Below are 17010 nucleotides of genomic sequence, written 5' to 3' on the forward strand. Positions count from 1 at the left end.
CCTACCCCTAGGAGGGCTGGATCTCAGGTCAATATTTGAGTCCAACTATACGCCACGACGGCTTCCCTGGTGGCTCAGACGGTCAAGAATCTGCCTTCAATGCGGGAGACCCGGGTTCGATCCCTGGGTTGGGAAAATCCCTGGAGAACGGAATGCTAACCCACTCCAGTATTCTTGCCTGGAGCGTTCCATGGACAGAGGAGCCTGGTGGGCTCCAGTCCATGGAGTCGCAAAGAGTGGGACACGAGTGAACGACTCTCTCTCTCTCTCTCTCTCACACACACACACACGCCAGGTATTGTGCTGGGAGCGCTGGGAATACAGCCATCATCAACAAAAAAGAAGGCAAGCGACACGAATGTGCTGGGCGGGGGGGGGTGGGGGGGGGAGCGGTTGCTGGTTCTAATGTAACAGTTAAACTTCCTAAAAGAACTGGCATCCTGGTTTGGCTTTGGCTTAATATGGAAAAAAATTCAAAATTGAAAAAAGGCATTCAACCAGGGGCAAATGCAACATAAACTTCTGGGCCCTAAAGCAGGCAGATTTCCTAACCCTGGGAGCTACGGACGAGATTAACTAATCAATAAAAGAAGTTCCACAGCGCCAGCTGCCGCGTCTGGGCCCCACGCGCCAAAGCAGTCCAGACCTGGAGGGAAACGTGTAAAACCAAAATGGAGGAGGGGCTCCGGCGGAGTCAGATCCGGAGCGAAAACCTCGTGGCTCTCCTCTCATGGCGCCAACCAGCCTTCCTACTCCGCTCTCCCCAACCCTAGGAGGCATCATCTCGCCTCGCCAGAGCCGGCGCGCAGCACCCACGCCTCGCAGGCTCCCCTTGAGCCCGTGCGCCGAATCAACTTGGAGATTGTTAAACAGCAGGGGAAACAAGCAGCCACATCTTAAAGGAAGGGGAGCAAAGAAAGAAACATCTGTGAGGACTCCACCCTTCTCCACCTGCAGAAGGAGCCGGGGGTAAAGCTAGGAACGCAGATCCCTAGCTTTGCTGAAAAAACAAAGAAAGCAGGCTGCCAGAGGGGTCAGACACCCAGAGGATGACCACTTTCCGCGGATCCAAGACGCCTACGGCCCCAGACATCTTAAGAGCACGGGGCCAGTACAACTTTCTCATTGAGGCTGACCCCGTTTCCTCTTAAAACCAGAGAGGGAGAGAGAGAGAAAAGCCCCGGCTATGATCATTACATTGATGTCACCTCGCTTATTTGGCTCTCAGGATTTTTCCCGGAAACCCCTGCAATCCCCGGCCCCGGCATCCAGTCCAAGCGGGGCTCCTCTTCTTCCCCTGGACGCCGCCTCGTGCTTTCTCGCAGCCGTCCCAGTAGGGCTACGCGGCTCGCTCCGCCCTTGGCACCCGGGCTGCGCCGCTGAGCGAGCGCATCAACGCCAGGACAGGGGAAGACGGGTGTACCGGGGGTTCGTAGAGGACCCTGCTTAAAGCCCTGGCCCCCACGTCTGACTTGCAAAACAATAAGCATCCGTTTTATCTGCCCCTCCCCCACAGGACCCCGGCCACGAGTCACGGCCGCCCGGGAAGCGTGCCAGCCCTGCGATCGGTAGCCGGGGTACCTCTGGAACCTCGGGTGGTCCGCGTCCTCGCCCGCCCGTCCCCCGCCGCGGTGCCCGTAGTCCGCGCAGGGAGGACTCGGCACTGGAGCGCTGCCAGGAGCGGAGGCGCGCGGGCCACGCGGTGGCTGCAGCAACTGACACGGCCCGCGGCCGCCGGCCACATGCGCCGCCGCGGGGCCGGGACCCAGGAGGGGGAGCGAGCGCGGCCCCGGGGCCCCGCCGTACCTTGCCGCTGGCCGTGCCCCCGCTGACGCCGATCAGGAAGGGCTCGCCGCCGTTGGGCTGCTGGTGGTTCTGCAGGGTCTGCTCGCTGTCCCCGGCCATGGCTCGCGCGGCCCCTCCTCCCGCTGCCTGTGCGAACCGACGCACGCTCCCCGCCCGCGTCCGCGCCCGCGCCGGGCTCCCTCTGCTTCCCGCAGCCGCCACTGGGCGCTGCCCAGGCCGAGGCTGCCGCCGCTGCCTGCGTACAGCTCGGAGCCCGGTGCTGCCTTTCCCTGAGGAGCGCAGAGCCTTCCTCTGCCCGCTGCGGCCGTCCCGGTTTACATCCCAGGCAGAGGTCAGCGTGATGCTGCTGCTCCAATCCGGGCGGGCAGCGCACTGCTATTCGCCGAGGCGGCGGCGGCGAGGCGTCGGGCCCCCGCCTCCGCCCCTCCCGGGCCCCGCCGCCACCGCCCGAGGGCTCTGGGAAAGGTGTGAGCCCGACCCTCCTCCCTACCCACCCGGTTAACCCTATCAGCGACGACGGCCCGCCGAGGACCGAGGGAGAAGACAGAAAGGAGCCTTCTGCATGTTTTAATTGGGTATGCCCCCACCTATTTCAAAAGGGGTAAAAAGCTAAAAGGGCAGATCAAATAATAGAGGGCATGCCTCAGGTTTGAGAAGCAAAATCAGAACAAGCTTGAAAGAGTAAGATGAAACAAAGAGTTAATATCGTTTATCCATTATCCAGACTAAAAACTTGTGCTCCGAAAATGAAATTTTTTCCCCCTCCCGTTTGCCAAAATAATATTTCAGCCTCTGGCTTTAAATATTTCCTCTCTTGGAAATCTCCAAACACCATCCTCTAACTTAACAGGCGACTTTCTGGAGCCCTTCTTCCGAAAGAAAGGTAATTTGAGGGGGCTCTGAAGAACGCCCTCCCTCCCAACATCAACGCCCTTTCTAAGGATAGTTTGAAATCCCAAACCCGGAGGTTCCTGCGGAGTTAAGCGTGGAAACGTTAAAACAATACATGTTGATTTATTAATACCTTTAAGTGAACTGGTTTAGGTGGGCAATTAGGCACTTGGCTACAAAAGACAGTAGCTGCTGGTGATCAAGAGTGGAGCCACCTCTGGAACCAGATTTCTGTATTCGCTGCAGTTCCCTGGGCAAGTTACTCAAGCTCCCTTGCTCAATGTTCTCATCTGTTAAATGGGAATAGTGGCAATTACATGCTAGGCTTATTGTATTAAAATGAACTTTTATTTAAAGTATTAACAGAGTGCCTGACACAAGTGCAAGACTTTATATAAAGGTGCTGTGAGAAAAGGCCCCTAAAGGGCTCAAGCTGGAAAAGGAACCTTTGTTGAAGCACAGGAAAGAGAGGGAGGACTAGACTAGTCACTTCCAATCTCTGCTCCTGTGAACCCAGGACTGGTACCAATGAGCTTTAGGCCCTACCATCTAAAGAAGAACTTAAGTCTATTGCATTCTCTTTCAAAACTTAGTAAATTATCTTAAATGCCGAATTACTTTGAAAAAATTACTAAAGAAAATGAACAGTACTAGAAAAAACAGATATTCTTTTCACTTTTAAAATATTTCAGGTTACCATCCCAAACCAAACTCCACAGAAGCTCAGACAAGAAACTGAGCTGGGGAGAGCAGCTTCCTGGAACCCAGAGGCAGGCATTTGGGAGAGGTTAGTGAGGAAATGGCAACCCACTCCAGTATTCTTGCCTGGAAAATCCCATGGACAGAGGAGCCTGGTGGGCTACACTCCACGGGGTAGCAAAGAGTCGGACACAACTGAGAGACTTCACTTTCTTTCTTTTCTTTCAGTGAGAAGCCTTATCAGATTGCTGAGGGGTGGCTGGGTTTCAGGCTGATTCATAAGGCGGCTTCTTCTCCTACAAGTTTTTCCCCCAGTGAAAAGATAACGATCTTTTAGGGTTATGGCAGAGCTTTTCAGAGCCAATAAAAGGCCAACTGGAATTTGGAACTTGGTGGACTCATAGCTAAGGGGATATTAGGTAATTGAGAGGAAGAAGAATAATAAAACAATGCCACATCCTCCACGAACTTTTCCCAAATTCCCATCTTCTTTATCATTCCAATAACTTTTTTCTACAACATTTTAATCATAAAAATTTTCAAACTTAATGTTGAAAGATTTTACAGTAAACACTGATATAGCCACCACCTAGATTCTGCTGTTAACATTGTATTATACTTGCTTTATCACATCTATACATTGTACCTTTTGTTTCCCTTTCTTAAAGTGACTTACTACAAACTGGTTTACACATTTCTTGCTTTGTCTGTCTGTTTGTTTTCTATCCCTAGCACCTAAAACAGTTTCTGACACATAGCCTTAGGGAGTAAAGAGACACCATATCTCATTTCTACATTCTTAAGGCCCACAGAACAGAATAACTGGAAGTAGGAGGCACTCACACAATACATGTTTGTTGAATATTGGATGAATGAATGAACAAATATGAAAGAGGTAAGAAAATGTGCTGTGCTGTGCTGTGCTTTGTCGCTCAGTTGTGTCCAACTCTTTGTGACCCCATGGCCTGTGGCCTGCCAGGCTCTTCTGTCCATGGGATTCTCCAGACAAGAATACTGGAGTGGATTGCCATTCCCTCCTCCAGGGGATCTTCCCAACCCAGGGATGGAACCGACGTCTCCCACGTTGCAGGCGGGGCTACCAGCTGAGCTACCAGGGAAGCCCAAATATCAACAAGTAAATATCACTTCCACCATTTTGGAAGAAAATGTGGTTTTCCCTAGATTGCATTGATGTGGTTACTGTTATTTCTGAATGTTTTGTTTTCCTGTCATTCCAAGTAACTGTCTACCTCTAATCCTAGTATGGGTATCTGTTAACTAGTTGAACTAACTCATTAACTGAGTAACTCATTACACTTATCTGCACCCTGTTTAATAATAATAATATTTGACATGAATTAATATACATAAAAGAGCTCTGAAAAAAACAAAAGCTATCTATAAAGGCCTAATCCAGCTGCTCTCTGCACTCCCTGTTTTCACTTTGCTGTTTTCTTTTTTTCTATTTGTCCCTAGGGCAGGCTCACCTACACAGAAGGAAGTACCCCTGTCCATTTAAATTACTGAAAATATTCTCAGCACTGGTGACCTCAGCAAGGACGTCTGCATCCTTGCTTTCTATAAAGCAAGGCAGGCTGTCTGTGCTATTCCCCATGCTGTATCATCCCCTCTTGGGAGCCTGGTCACCAAACCCCACAGCTTAGGATGTTCAAACCACGTTTGAGCCTCCTGCAGCAATTACACTGCAGATTCTGAATTAAGTGATTTCCAGATGCCCTCCTTCCCCTCCCACTAAGAAGAAACAAACAAACAAAAAAAGTCAAATGTTTTCAATAAAATCCAGAGCTAGAACAGATGCACAGGAATACATTTTCTTGGTATCTGTGAGAATTTTCTTATACATACAGAGATTTCAGTCTGATCAAGTTCTGGCCTAGTTAACATTTGGGAATAAAGTCAGCATGAATGTGCAACTACAGCTGTAGCCAAAGAAGAAAAGAACTTGCTCCTGACAGTCCTCTGCCTCCCTTCTATCCTTAAAGTAGCTACAGTTCTGAGCTAGACAAGCAACCTTACATTTGCCTCCAATTGACAAATGCTACCACCAGCTGCTTCACACACCGTAGCTAATTCTCTAATTGCTTATCACATTTCCAAACCAGAAAAACATGTTCTCACACTTCAGTATGTCTTCTGCAGCATGTTAGTTCCCTGTTACGCCTTTCCATTTACCTCCTGTCTTTTACTACTCAGCAGTTACTTTGACAGGTCATAAGTTCTGTTCTGAGAAGGTGACCGGATGATATGAAAGCTCCTTCAACATCTGGCTCTGTGACCTTTGGTTCCGATCAGTCGCTCAGTCGTATCTGACTCTTTGCGACCCCGTGGACTGCAGCACGCTAGGCTTCCCTGTCCATCACCAACTCCGAGAGCTTGCTCAAACTCATGGCCATCAAGTCAGTGATGCCATCCAACCATCTCATGGTCTGTGATCTTAATCAGTCACATTCTCAGATGCTGTTAGGCAGCAGGACATAGCAGGCAAATCCATGGTCCCCTCCCCAGAAGTAGTAAACCTGAAACTTCGCGGGCCAGGCAATTTGTCTTTCATAAACTACACATGACTCAAGTGCTTACCAAGTTTGAGCACTACTGACTTAGTGGAAAGAAGACAGTGTGAGCTCTAGTTAGAAAAGCACAGTTTACATCCTTGCTTTGTTACTTATGCACTTTATAACCTTTAGCAAGTTACTTTCTATAAACCTCAGTTTCTTTAACTGTTAAATGGTATCTGGCTCATAGGATGGTTGTAAAAAATAATAAAGATATTATCAGTATACATATAATGGTTGTTACATAGGTATCATTTCTCTTTCCCTCCTATTTCTGTCACAAGTCTCTAACTATTGCCAAGAGTCACACCATTAGAGATTAGGAGTTCCAAAGGTAAGGACTTCTAATCTCTATGGACACTTTAAACTAAAATGAAAAAGATAATGTCCAACATAGGTAATTCTACACATAGCACTTGCCTGCATTTAGAGAAGTCGGGGCTAAATGGAGAGTGGCGGCTAATGGGTGCAGTTTTAGAGCAAAGGAAATGTTCTGAAATTGTCTGGTGGTTGTGCAACTTTTGCATAAGAACCTTTAAATCATATAAGTTAGTGGATTATATGGTATGTAAGCTATATCTCAGTAGAGCAGTTTCAAAAAATAGGTCTCAACCTGCAGTCTAGGAGGGGAAAGAGGTTTTTCAGAATTGGTAACAGAAATGACAAAGGCACAGGGAAAAAAAAGACAGAACTAAAAAGACAATGTTAGGGGATTTTGTAACCTATAAAACAGTGCCCAAATGCAAGTCATTAAATTTTTTTATATTCAGTATACTGATTTTTGCACATATGCCCTTCCCCTTCCTCAGAAAGATAATAGTCATACAAGGGCCCTTAAACTTTAGTTGGCCCAACTTCAGAAATCCCACATGCCCCCAGAACTCTTCCCAGACTTTGAAAAAGTTAACATACAGATTTTAGTCCTATAGCAATTTATTTTCTCTCCCTACCTTATAACATGATTTGTTAGTGTGATTCTATGAAAATAAAGTCAGGAGTTCAGTTGTCTTGCCCAGCAAGCTTCCAGCATCCCTGTTTTGTTCACACTCCGTGTTCTAAGCCATTTACCTTTATTCTGTTCCCAGTTCTTATCCCAGACCTGTATCTGACCCTGTGCTTCTTTTCCTATCACCAGACTACCACCTTGCCCATCCCTGACTTCCTTCACCTTCCTCAATTAGCTCCAAGGCCACTTTCTCTGTAAATAATCTACTTCTAGCCCTCCGCCTTCACCCTGGGGCTGACGCTTTGTCCATCACACCATAATGGATGCACAGCGCTGGGACTAGGGCGACACAAGGCTGTCAAAATGTAAGGAGGCTCTGCCTCAGTGGGGCAAGTGCTAGAGTAGAGGTGCTGTGCTTGGTCGCTCAGTGGTGCCCAGCTCTTTGCGGCCCCACGGACCGCAGCCCACCAGGCTCCTCTGTCCATGGGGCTTCCCCAGGCAGGGATACTGCAGTGGGTTGCCGTCCTCCAGGGCATCTTCCCCACCCAAGGACCAAACCCGGGTCTCCTGCACTGTGAGCAGATTCCTTCCTGTCTAAGCCACCAGGGAAGCTGGTGTAGGGTGGGCCTTAAAAAGGAGTCTTCCGTATGTGTTTGTTCTAAATGTTTTGTCTCTCTCAGTCCCGGCCCTAGTAACTGTCAACAGGAGAAGCAGAAGATGGTATAGCTGATGGCATCAACCTCAGAGGAGTAGCTACATTTGGTCCCGTGGCTTCTTTTATTTAGACTGGTGGCCAAGGATGGCAGGTCTGACTGTCCCAGAGGTGACGCTGAGGTGCCAATTTGTGTCGGAGGTGAAATGAGATTGCAGATTTAGCAGATTAGTTTTTGCTCGGGGTTCAAATCGTATGTTGTTGAAAAGTTACTTCGGTATCTCAAAGCAAACTCTCCCCGATCATTAGGAGAGAAAATTAATTCAACTCTGCTTCATAATGAAATTACAGCTGTTCCTGGTGGCAGAGAGGCCTAAAGGTTTGAGTGATAGAACCTAGTGTTTTAGAAATATTTTTAGTCAGAGACTGAGAAAATTAAAAAAAAGCAACGGATTCCCCAGGAACACACACACACACTCACAAGTAGAATTCTGAGTGTGATTTACTTAGGTCTGACATAGCCTGCTGGCCAGGGGAGGTGGTTGGGGTGAGGGCAGCTTCAGAGCAGAGCACCTATTCAGCAGAGTGGAAGTGTTAGCTCTTTTTAAGGAATATGGGTCACCTCTGCCAGCAGAGGGGCCAGGGGCATGGTGGTTTGCAAAGACAGTATCTTCAAAGGCACCTATCCAGATGTCCCCACCCATATCTTAGGATCTTAGGTTTCTACCACCAAGACCCTGACATCTTTCTCCCAGTCCTGCCTTGGCTGACCAATACAAGCTCAGTTTTGAGCTCTAAGCCTGTAACAATTAGGTATTCAGCCAGCTGAAATGACATGCACTATCCCAGCTCACTGGCAGCAGGGACATTAGCTGGGGCTCTTGGTCAGTTATGTTCCTTGCAGGCTGAGTTCTTTGAGGTGCTTCTCCTGGTCACCATATACAGAGAGCAAAGCCTTAAAAGCTCCGATTAAAATTGTTGAATTATCAATTTTCCCTTTCAGTCATGTCATTTTTTGCTACATGTATTTTAGGACTCTTTTGTTAAGTATGTATACATTTATGAGGGGTCATATCCATTATGAAATGTCCCTCTTTATCTCTCAGAATATTCTATGTCCTAAAACCAATTCTGTCTGACATTAATAAGCCTCTTCACCTCTCTTATGATTATTGATTGCATGGTATATAGGTTTCCATCTTTTAATTTTAACTTATTTGTATCTGTGAATCTAACGTGTATGTATTATGAACTGCATATATTTGGATCTTGCTTTTTTATATAGCCTGACAATCTGTAGTAGATCTAACAGTAGGGTATAATAAATCTGCTAGTAACATCTCCTCTCAGTTTTTGCTTATCTGGTAATATCTTTATTTCAATTTCCTTTTCAAAGAATGGTTTTATTGGATATAGAATTCTTGGTCAAGAGCATGGTACTTTTTCCCCAGCCCTCTTAATATGTCATTCTACTGTCTTTCTGGACTTCATTATTTCTAGTGAGAAGTTAGCTATTAATTGTTGTCCCCCTATATATGATGAGTCATTTTCTCTTGCTGCTTTCAAGATTTTTCTCTTCACCTTTGGCTTTCAGAAATTTGCCTCATGTCGAGGTGTGGTTCTCTTTTATCCTGTTGAAATTTCATTAAGTTTTAGGATTTGTAAGTTAAGGTTTTTCATTAAATTTTGGATGTTTTTTGGCCAGTTTCTTGAAATATGTTTTCTACTCCTTTCTCCCTCCCCATTTTGGGACTCCCATTGGAATACTTGACTCCGAGGTTTCTAAGACTCTGTTTAATTTTCTTCAATCCTCTTTTTTCTCTATCCTTAGGTGTGGACAATTTCTATTAGTCTGTCTTCAACTTTACCGATTATTTCTCCTGTCATCTCTGATCTGCTGTTGAAACCATCTAATGAATTTTTCATTTGAGTTATTATACTTTTCAAATCTAGGATTTCCATTTGGTTCTTTTTAATACTATTTTCCTATTGAGATTTGCTTTGTGTTGATTCATTGTTAGCATTTCTAAAGTTATTTCAACATATTTATAAACACTGCCTTAGAGTGTTTCCCTGCTAGAAGTAAAAGCTGGGCCTGTTCCTAGTTTCTTCTCTTTTTTCTTTTTTTGTATATGGGTATAACTTTCCTAGGTTTTTTTGCATGTCTAGTAATTTTTGATTTAAAAAAACTGGAAATTTTAGATAATATATTTTAGCTACTCTGAGTTCCATTTTATATTTTTGATGGTTGTTGGATTTTTCATTTTTTGTTTAATAAGATGCTTAAACTGCAGACTCTGTTTCCCTGATGTACAGCCTCCTGTCTCTGCTGTTTTATTTATTTTTAATTAATTAGTTTGTTTTTTTACTTTTGGCCTAACCCCGTGGCATGTGAGATCTTAGTTCCCTGACCAGGGATCGAACCCACACTTCATGCATTGGAAGACACAGTCTTAACCACTACAACGATGGGAAGTCCCTCTGCTGTTTTATTTTTGTTTGTTAGTTTGCTGTGTTTGCTAGGCTGGCTCCCTAGTGATTTGCTCTGTGACTAATTGCTTAGTGGTCAGTCAATCTTTGGGCAGAGGTTGTACTCAAGTATCTTGAGCCAGTTAGGCTCTCACCCTCTGCTGATTGATATGTGTGGATTAGGGAATGCATTCAAAGCTTCAGCCTGTGCTCAAGTCTCCCTCATCTTTCAGTTTTTGCTGGATTCTCGAGGTCTGCTGGATCTCCTCTACATATGTGTAGTGTCCCAGTCAGCCAAGGATGTGAGCAGCTTATCTCAGCTCTTCTATGCCTACTTCAATTCCAGGATCGCCCTGTTAAATTTCTGGCTGCTTCACCACCTGCTCTGAACCTGAACCTTATCTTCAAGCTGGCAGGGATGCTTGAAGCATTTTCCCTTGTGTCCAACTAAAGTGAAAGTGAAGTCCCTCAGTCAGGTTGCAACTCTTTGCAACCCCATGACCCCCTACCAGGCTCCTCCGTCCATGGGATTTTCCAGGGAAGAGCATTGGAGAGGATTGCCATTTCCTTCTCCAGGGGATCTTCTGACCCAAGGATCAAACCCGGGTCTCCCGCATTGCAGGCAGATGCTTTACCTTCTGAGCCACAAGGGAAGCCCTGACTAAGTTCAGCTAAGCCCACTACTTACTTGTTACTGGCGAGGTTGTAGGACTGTGGTCCCTGCACTGAGCAGGGTCCGACTCCTCTTGCAGATACGAGATACTCTTGCAAAACTGAAAACTGTCCAGTGAAATAAAACACAGCAAGATAAAATTCCAGGCTGTGAAACTTTAATCAGGGAATTCTACCAAACATTCAAAGGAGAGTTCATACCAAGATTTCACAAACTGCCAGAGAGAAAAAAAAAAGATGGAACATTTAACAACTCATTTTATGAGACCAGCAAGAAATGTAACACGAAAACCTGATAACACAGGACAAGAGTGGAAAACTAAAGGGTTTAAGCACATAAGCACATAAGCACATAGTCTCTCTTATAAGCATAGTAAGTAAAAATCCTAAATATAAATCACAATCTTAAATATGCATGCTATTCTAAGTTGCTTCAGTTGTGTCTGACTCTGTGAGACTCTGTGGACTGTAGCCCTCCAGGCTCCTCTGTCCATGGGATTCTCCAGGCAAGAAGACTGGAGTGGGTCACCATGCCCTCCTCCAGGGGATCTTCCTGACCCAGAGATCGAACCTTGTGTCTCTTAATGTCTCCTGCATTGGAAGGCACTAGCGCCACCTGGGAAGCCCAATTTTAAATATATCAACACATAAAAAGAACAGTCTATCACAAACAAGGTTTATTTTAAAAATGTAAGGTTAGTGTAATATTGGAAATATCTATGCCTTCAATGTTCTAGATCTGGCTCAAAAACGATGTGCAGAGAGCAGTGTATATTTAGATATGGATAAATCCTGCAATAAGAAGAGGTGGTGTCCTTCATTACCTATCTCTGTGAAATGAACTCTTTCTTTAATATCCTGCAGCAGTATTTCCCAAAATATGTGCCTTGGAACAGTGGTTTTGGAAGGAAAAGAGGTATTGGAAACAAGTAAGTTTGGAAAAACCTGTGTACTATCCTCTGTTCCCACTTTAACTTCTAGGTGGGAGTGACAGGGCACATTAGCATATTAAACACCCTGAAAAATACTGCAATAAAGAAACTCACTTATGTTTGTTGAAACCAGTGCTTTACCAAAGTGTGGAGTCCTTTTCTTGGTATGCCTATTACTAAAAGGCAGAGCCAATATTTTGTGGAGCTCAAAGTGCTTATCTATAGTAACCAAGAGTCCATAAAGCAAATTATCTCTTACAAAGAACAGTATTTTGCTAGCTTGAAAGAGGCCCTAAAAGACCTCTTTACACTGAGAAAGATATTTATTTACCTCAGCTATTAGATATCACATATTTAATGTTGTTATTAATATTTATTATAATTGTTTTCTAGCTTAGGTTTTAGATGTTTAGTGTATAAAAATCAAACAATGAAGAAAATTTTTATATAGAATGTTGAAGTTCTCTTTAATTCTCTCCCTTAGAGATAACTGTTATTATCAGTTTAGTGTCATTATTCAGTTTTTAATATTCATATTTTTTGCAAAGTTTTTTTAGAATAATTGCTCACTAGCAGAAGAGTTCATCAGTTTCTGCTAATGAAAAACAGACATAGCAATACCTCGAAGCTTTCAAATAAATATGAAAATATCAGAGTTTTTAAAAATATGTACAAGGGACTTCTCTGGTAGTCCAGTGGTTAAGAATCTGCCTTGAGAGGTGGGGAACGCAGGTTTGATCCCTAGTCTGAGAACTAAAATCCCACATGCTGCAGAGCAACTAAGACTGCATACCACAATTGTGGGCGCCCACGCTCCACAACTAGAGTCCATGCACCACAACAGAGGATCCCGCGTGAGGCAGCCAAGATCCCACATGCCACAACTGAGACCTGATGCAGCCGAATGTATATATGTACACAAAATATGCACGAAAGAAGAACACTAAAAGTTAAGTACAGGGTCTTCCCTGGTGATCCAGCAGCTACAAGTCCACACTCCCAACGTATGGGGCCCAGGCTCTATTCCTGGTTGAGGAACTAGATCCCACATGCCAAAATGAAAATTGAAGATCCTGCATGCCACAACTAAGACCCATACAGCCAAATAAATAAATAAAAATAAATATTTTAAAATGTTAAATGCAAAAGGGAAGATAAAAGAAGGAAAAAACCCTCAGGAAAGGAAAGCTGAAGACTATGACATCTGATTAACTTTAAGGAAGAAATGGAACACACCAAAGATGGGAAACAGAATGGGATAATTTATTTATTTTTGGATACACAAAACACTTTTTTGAATGTTCTGAGAGTTTCATAACAAACAGTTTTCACTATGGCTATTATAAATCAAGGCATATTTACACAGGAAAGTATTCACAGGCATAAAATTGGTTTATGCAGACAAGAGAAAAGGGACAGAAGGCGTCAGTAGTGACAGTTACGACATGGACAGGAGGTGTCTCTCGCCCACAACAGTTCAGGGTTTGGAGTGAATGAAGGCCAGCAGAGGGAGGACCCACGTCAGTGCTGGCCTGTTGGCAGCTGAGGCGCCGCTGTCGCCAAGGGTGATGACTAGGCGCTCACGGCCCCTTCTCCGTTGGCGGCGTTTCCAGGGGCCAAGTGGGGGTTAAATGACAAGAGAAAGGGTTTGTACATAAGGCCATAGGAATTATCGCATTGCTCAGTCTTTTGGATCATCTAATTCATTGCCACATCTGACAATGGCCTCCAGGCCTATTTTGTGGAAGGGTCTCATGTTGCAACTTCAAAAGTTTCAGGTCCAGTCCCCATATTTATTTTCCTTTTTTCCTTATTTCCTTATTTTCCTTCCTAAAACTTCAAATCTTAATGTACCGTATACTTCTGCATCAGTGTGTAAGGAACTATATCCATAGTGCATTTCAAAACCCCAATCTTTTATTTTCTTGTTCTAAATCACAATTCTAATGGCCATCATCAAAAAATCTACAAACAATAAATGCTGGAGAGTCTGTGGAAAAAACTTACACTGTTTGTGGGAATGTAAGTTGCTTCAGCCACTATGGAGAACAGTATGGAGGTTCCTTAAAAAAACAAAAATAAGCTGTCATATGATGCTCTCCTGGGCATATATTTGGAGAAAACCATAATTCAAAAAGATATATGAACCCAATGTTCACTGCAGCACTATTTCCAATAGCTAGGACATGGAAGCAACCTAAATGTCCACCAACAGCAGAATGGATACAAAAGATGTCGTACATATATACAATGGAATATTACTCAGTCATAAAAAGGGGACTGAAACTGGGTCATTTGCAGAGGTGGTGGATGGATCTAGAGAGCGTCATACAGAGTGAAGTAAGTCAGATAAAGACAACTATCATCTAATACTGCTTATATGTGGAATCTAAAAAAATTTATGGTTATGGCCGGGGAGGAGGGAAGTGGAGAGATAAATTGAGAGATTAGGACTGACATATACACATTCAGCTCAGTGGATCAGTCGTGTCCAACTCTTTGCAACCCCATAGACTGCAGCACGCCAGGCTTCCCTGTCCGTCACAATCTCCTGGAGCTTCCTCAAACTCATGTCCATTGAGTTGGTGATGCCATTCAACCATCTCATCCTCTCTTGTCCCCTTCTCCTCCCGCCTTCAATCTTTCCCAGCATCAGGGTCTTTTCCAATGAGTCAGTTCTGTGCATCAGGTGGCCAAAGTATTGGAGCTTCAGCTTCAGCATCAGACCTAAAGAGCCTCTTGATGAAAGTGAAAGAGGAGAGTGAAAAGGTTGGCTCAAAATTCAACATTCAAAAAACTAAGATCATTGCATCCAGTTCCATCACTCCACAGCAAATAGATGGGGAAACAATGGAAACAGTAAGAGACTATTTTGGGGGGCTCCAAAATCACTGCAGATGGGTGACTGCAGCCATGAAATTAAAAGACACTTGCTCCTTGGAAGAAAAGGTATGACCAACCTAGACAGCATATTAAAAAGCAGAGACATTACTTTGCCAACAAAGGTCCATCTAGTCAAAACTTATGTTTTTTCCAGTAGTCATGTATAGATGTGACAGTTGGACCATAAAGAAAGCTGAGTGCCAAAGAATTGATGCTTTTGAACTGTGGTGTTGGAGAAGACTCTTGAAAGTCCCTTGGACTACAAGGAGATCAAACCAGTCAGTCCTAAAGGAAATCAGTCCTGAATATTCATTGGAAGGACTGATGCTGAAGCTGAAGCTCGAATACTTTGGCCACCTGATGTGAAGAACTGACTCATTGGAAAAGACCCTGATGCTGGGAAATATTGAAGGCAGGAGGAGAAGGGGACAACAGAGGATGAGATGGTTGGATGGCATCACCAACTCAATGTACATGAGTTTGAGCAAGCTCCGGGAGATCATGATGGATAGGGAAGCCTGGCGTGCTGCAGTCCATGAGGTTGCAAAGAGCTGAACACGACTGAGTGACTGAGCTGAACTGAATGACTGATTCAATCTACTGTACACCTGCACCTAACCACCCAATGCTGTAAATCTATAGTCTAATAAAACGTTTTTTTAAATCACAACTCCATTCATTTACACATTCTTTTTTAATGTTAAGTTCCTATAATTTGCCAGTAAGATATTATTTCTGTTCTTATTGAGCTTACAATCTAAAGACTGGTACAGGTACTTGAACAAGTCATAACAAGAAAATGTGATCCTATAGAAAACACTAGGGAATATTTAGCAAAGACATCTAACCACATCCCAAAGCCACCTCAATTTTTTAAAATAACCTTTGACTTCACTATTTGAAACTTTGAACATTTAAACAAATTACATCTGCCGCTCTCATTTTTTTTTTTTTAATTACAGACTTAGTTGCCCTGTGGCACATGGGGTCTTCCTGGATCAGGGATCAAACCCATGTCTCCTGCATTGGCGGGCAGGTTTTTAACCACTGAGCTACCAGGGAAGCCCCCAGTTCTCCTTTATTTAAGATAATTTAAGTAATAACCTTAGAAATTATCTTTTCCCCCCAAAAATAAGTACATTCAGACACCTCCATATCAATAACACCTTACAACCCAGGAGAATATTTTCCAAATGGTTTTAATAGTAGCTTATTTATTAGTTGATAAACAACCCTGCAATTTTTCTAAGTTTCTAAGTACTGTGCAAAAGTGGCCTGCCATAGGTGAAATAAATCTAACATAATTTATCCATTGTTTACAGAAATGTTTCAGCTGTATTCTACATGGGATGCCCCACAAATCAATGTAATGCATTTGTTACAAAGGAACGTAACTGGCTAACACAGACAATAGGCTGCTGTGTATTAAGACAGTAAAGCTTCACTGTTGTTATTGTTGACTATTTTTAATCTTAAATGTAACAGTTTTGACTTTTATTATTTCTCCATTATAAAAGTAATACAGAATTATAAAAAAAAAAAGTAATGCAGAATTATAGTCAAATTAGAAACTGTTAAGTGAGTATAAAGAAAACAATCACCCTTAAAGCCCCAATCAGATATAACTCACATTAACAGTTTAGTGTATAACCTGCTAGCTGGTTTTTCCCCTTTCTTTTCTTTACTTTTTAAAATGGACTTCAACTGTACAAATTTGAAATAATCAGACCCCTTACTCTGTAACACATTCTCATCGTTGACTCTCTCTATTATTTACTCAATAAGCTAATAAACATTTGCCACCGAATGCAAGACCTCCAGTGTTGTGTGCTGTGCTGAGTCATGTCTGACTCTCTGCAACACCATGGCCTGTAGCCTGCCAGGCTCCTCTGTCCATGGGATTTCCCAGGTAAGAATACTAGAATGGGTTGCCATTCCCTTCTCCAGGGGACCGTCCTGACCCAAGGACTGAATCTGTGTCTCTGGTGTCTCCTGCCCTGGCAGGTGGATTCTTTACCATTGCACCACCTGGGAAGCTCAAGATCTAGAATAGAGACAACAAATTACAAGTTATTGTCAATATTCTAGATGCTTTTCTATGCATTATATGTATGTAGAACTTTATAAAAAGTGGTCCTTTCTAGCCAAGATCTCATCAGTCTAGTATCTACAATTAAGAGATGGAAGTGAGAAGCAAAGATTGTCCTAACATGTATTTACCAATGAACTAATAGCATACTAATGAACAAATTATAAACTTTCAATGTAACCAATAAACATTTGTATCATTTGAAGTACTGAACAGTATTCCACTGCACAAATTTGTTATAATTTATTTAACAGTCCTCTTTTTTAACATTTAGATACTCTGTTTTTTAAAGTAGGTAAGAATGTGAAAACATCCTTAAATGTGCTTCTTGACCTATCTATCTGATTATTTGCTCTTGTTGGATCAAAGGGTATGCACATTTTTAGGGCCTTCGATAC

General features: G+C 43.5%; 1 protein-coding gene and 1 long non-coding RNA gene across 3 annotated transcripts in view; both read right to left on the reverse strand.

The window, feature by feature from the left end:
- UCK2 (uridine-cytidine kinase 2) overlaps nucleotides 1–2182 on the reverse strand; it is an 83976-nt gene extending 81794 nt beyond the window's left edge. The window contains exon 1 of one of the 2 annotated variants that reach the window (XM_043877787.1): nucleotides 1807–2182. In XM_043877787.1, the coding sequence (XP_043733722.1) occupies nucleotides 1807–1905 (99 nt within the window). In that variant the 5' untranslated portion in view covers nucleotides 1906–2182. Of the gene's footprint in view, nucleotides 1–1208; nucleotides 1718–1806 lie in introns of those variants that run through there. The other variant, XM_043877786.1, reaches the window with a different exon arrangement.
- Nucleotides 2183–2814: 632 nt separating this feature from the next.
- Nucleotides 2815–17010, reverse strand: part of LOC122677615 — a 49942-nt gene continuing 35746 nt past the window's right edge. Inside the window, exons 4-5 of the long non-coding RNA XR_006335863.1 lie at nucleotides 10725–10923; nucleotides 2815–2987 (exon numbers count right to left, since the gene is read on the reverse strand). This is a non-coding gene — a long non-coding RNA (uncharacterized LOC122677615). The remainder of the gene's footprint in view (nucleotides 2988–10724; nucleotides 10924–17010) is intronic.

The sequence above is a fragment of the Cervus elaphus genome, chromosome 20 (genome assembly GCF_910594005.1).
Source record: "Cervus elaphus chromosome 20, mCerEla1.1, whole genome shotgun sequence".
In the NCBI taxonomy this organism is placed as follows: domain Eukaryota; kingdom Metazoa; phylum Chordata; class Mammalia; order Artiodactyla; family Cervidae; genus Cervus; species Cervus elaphus.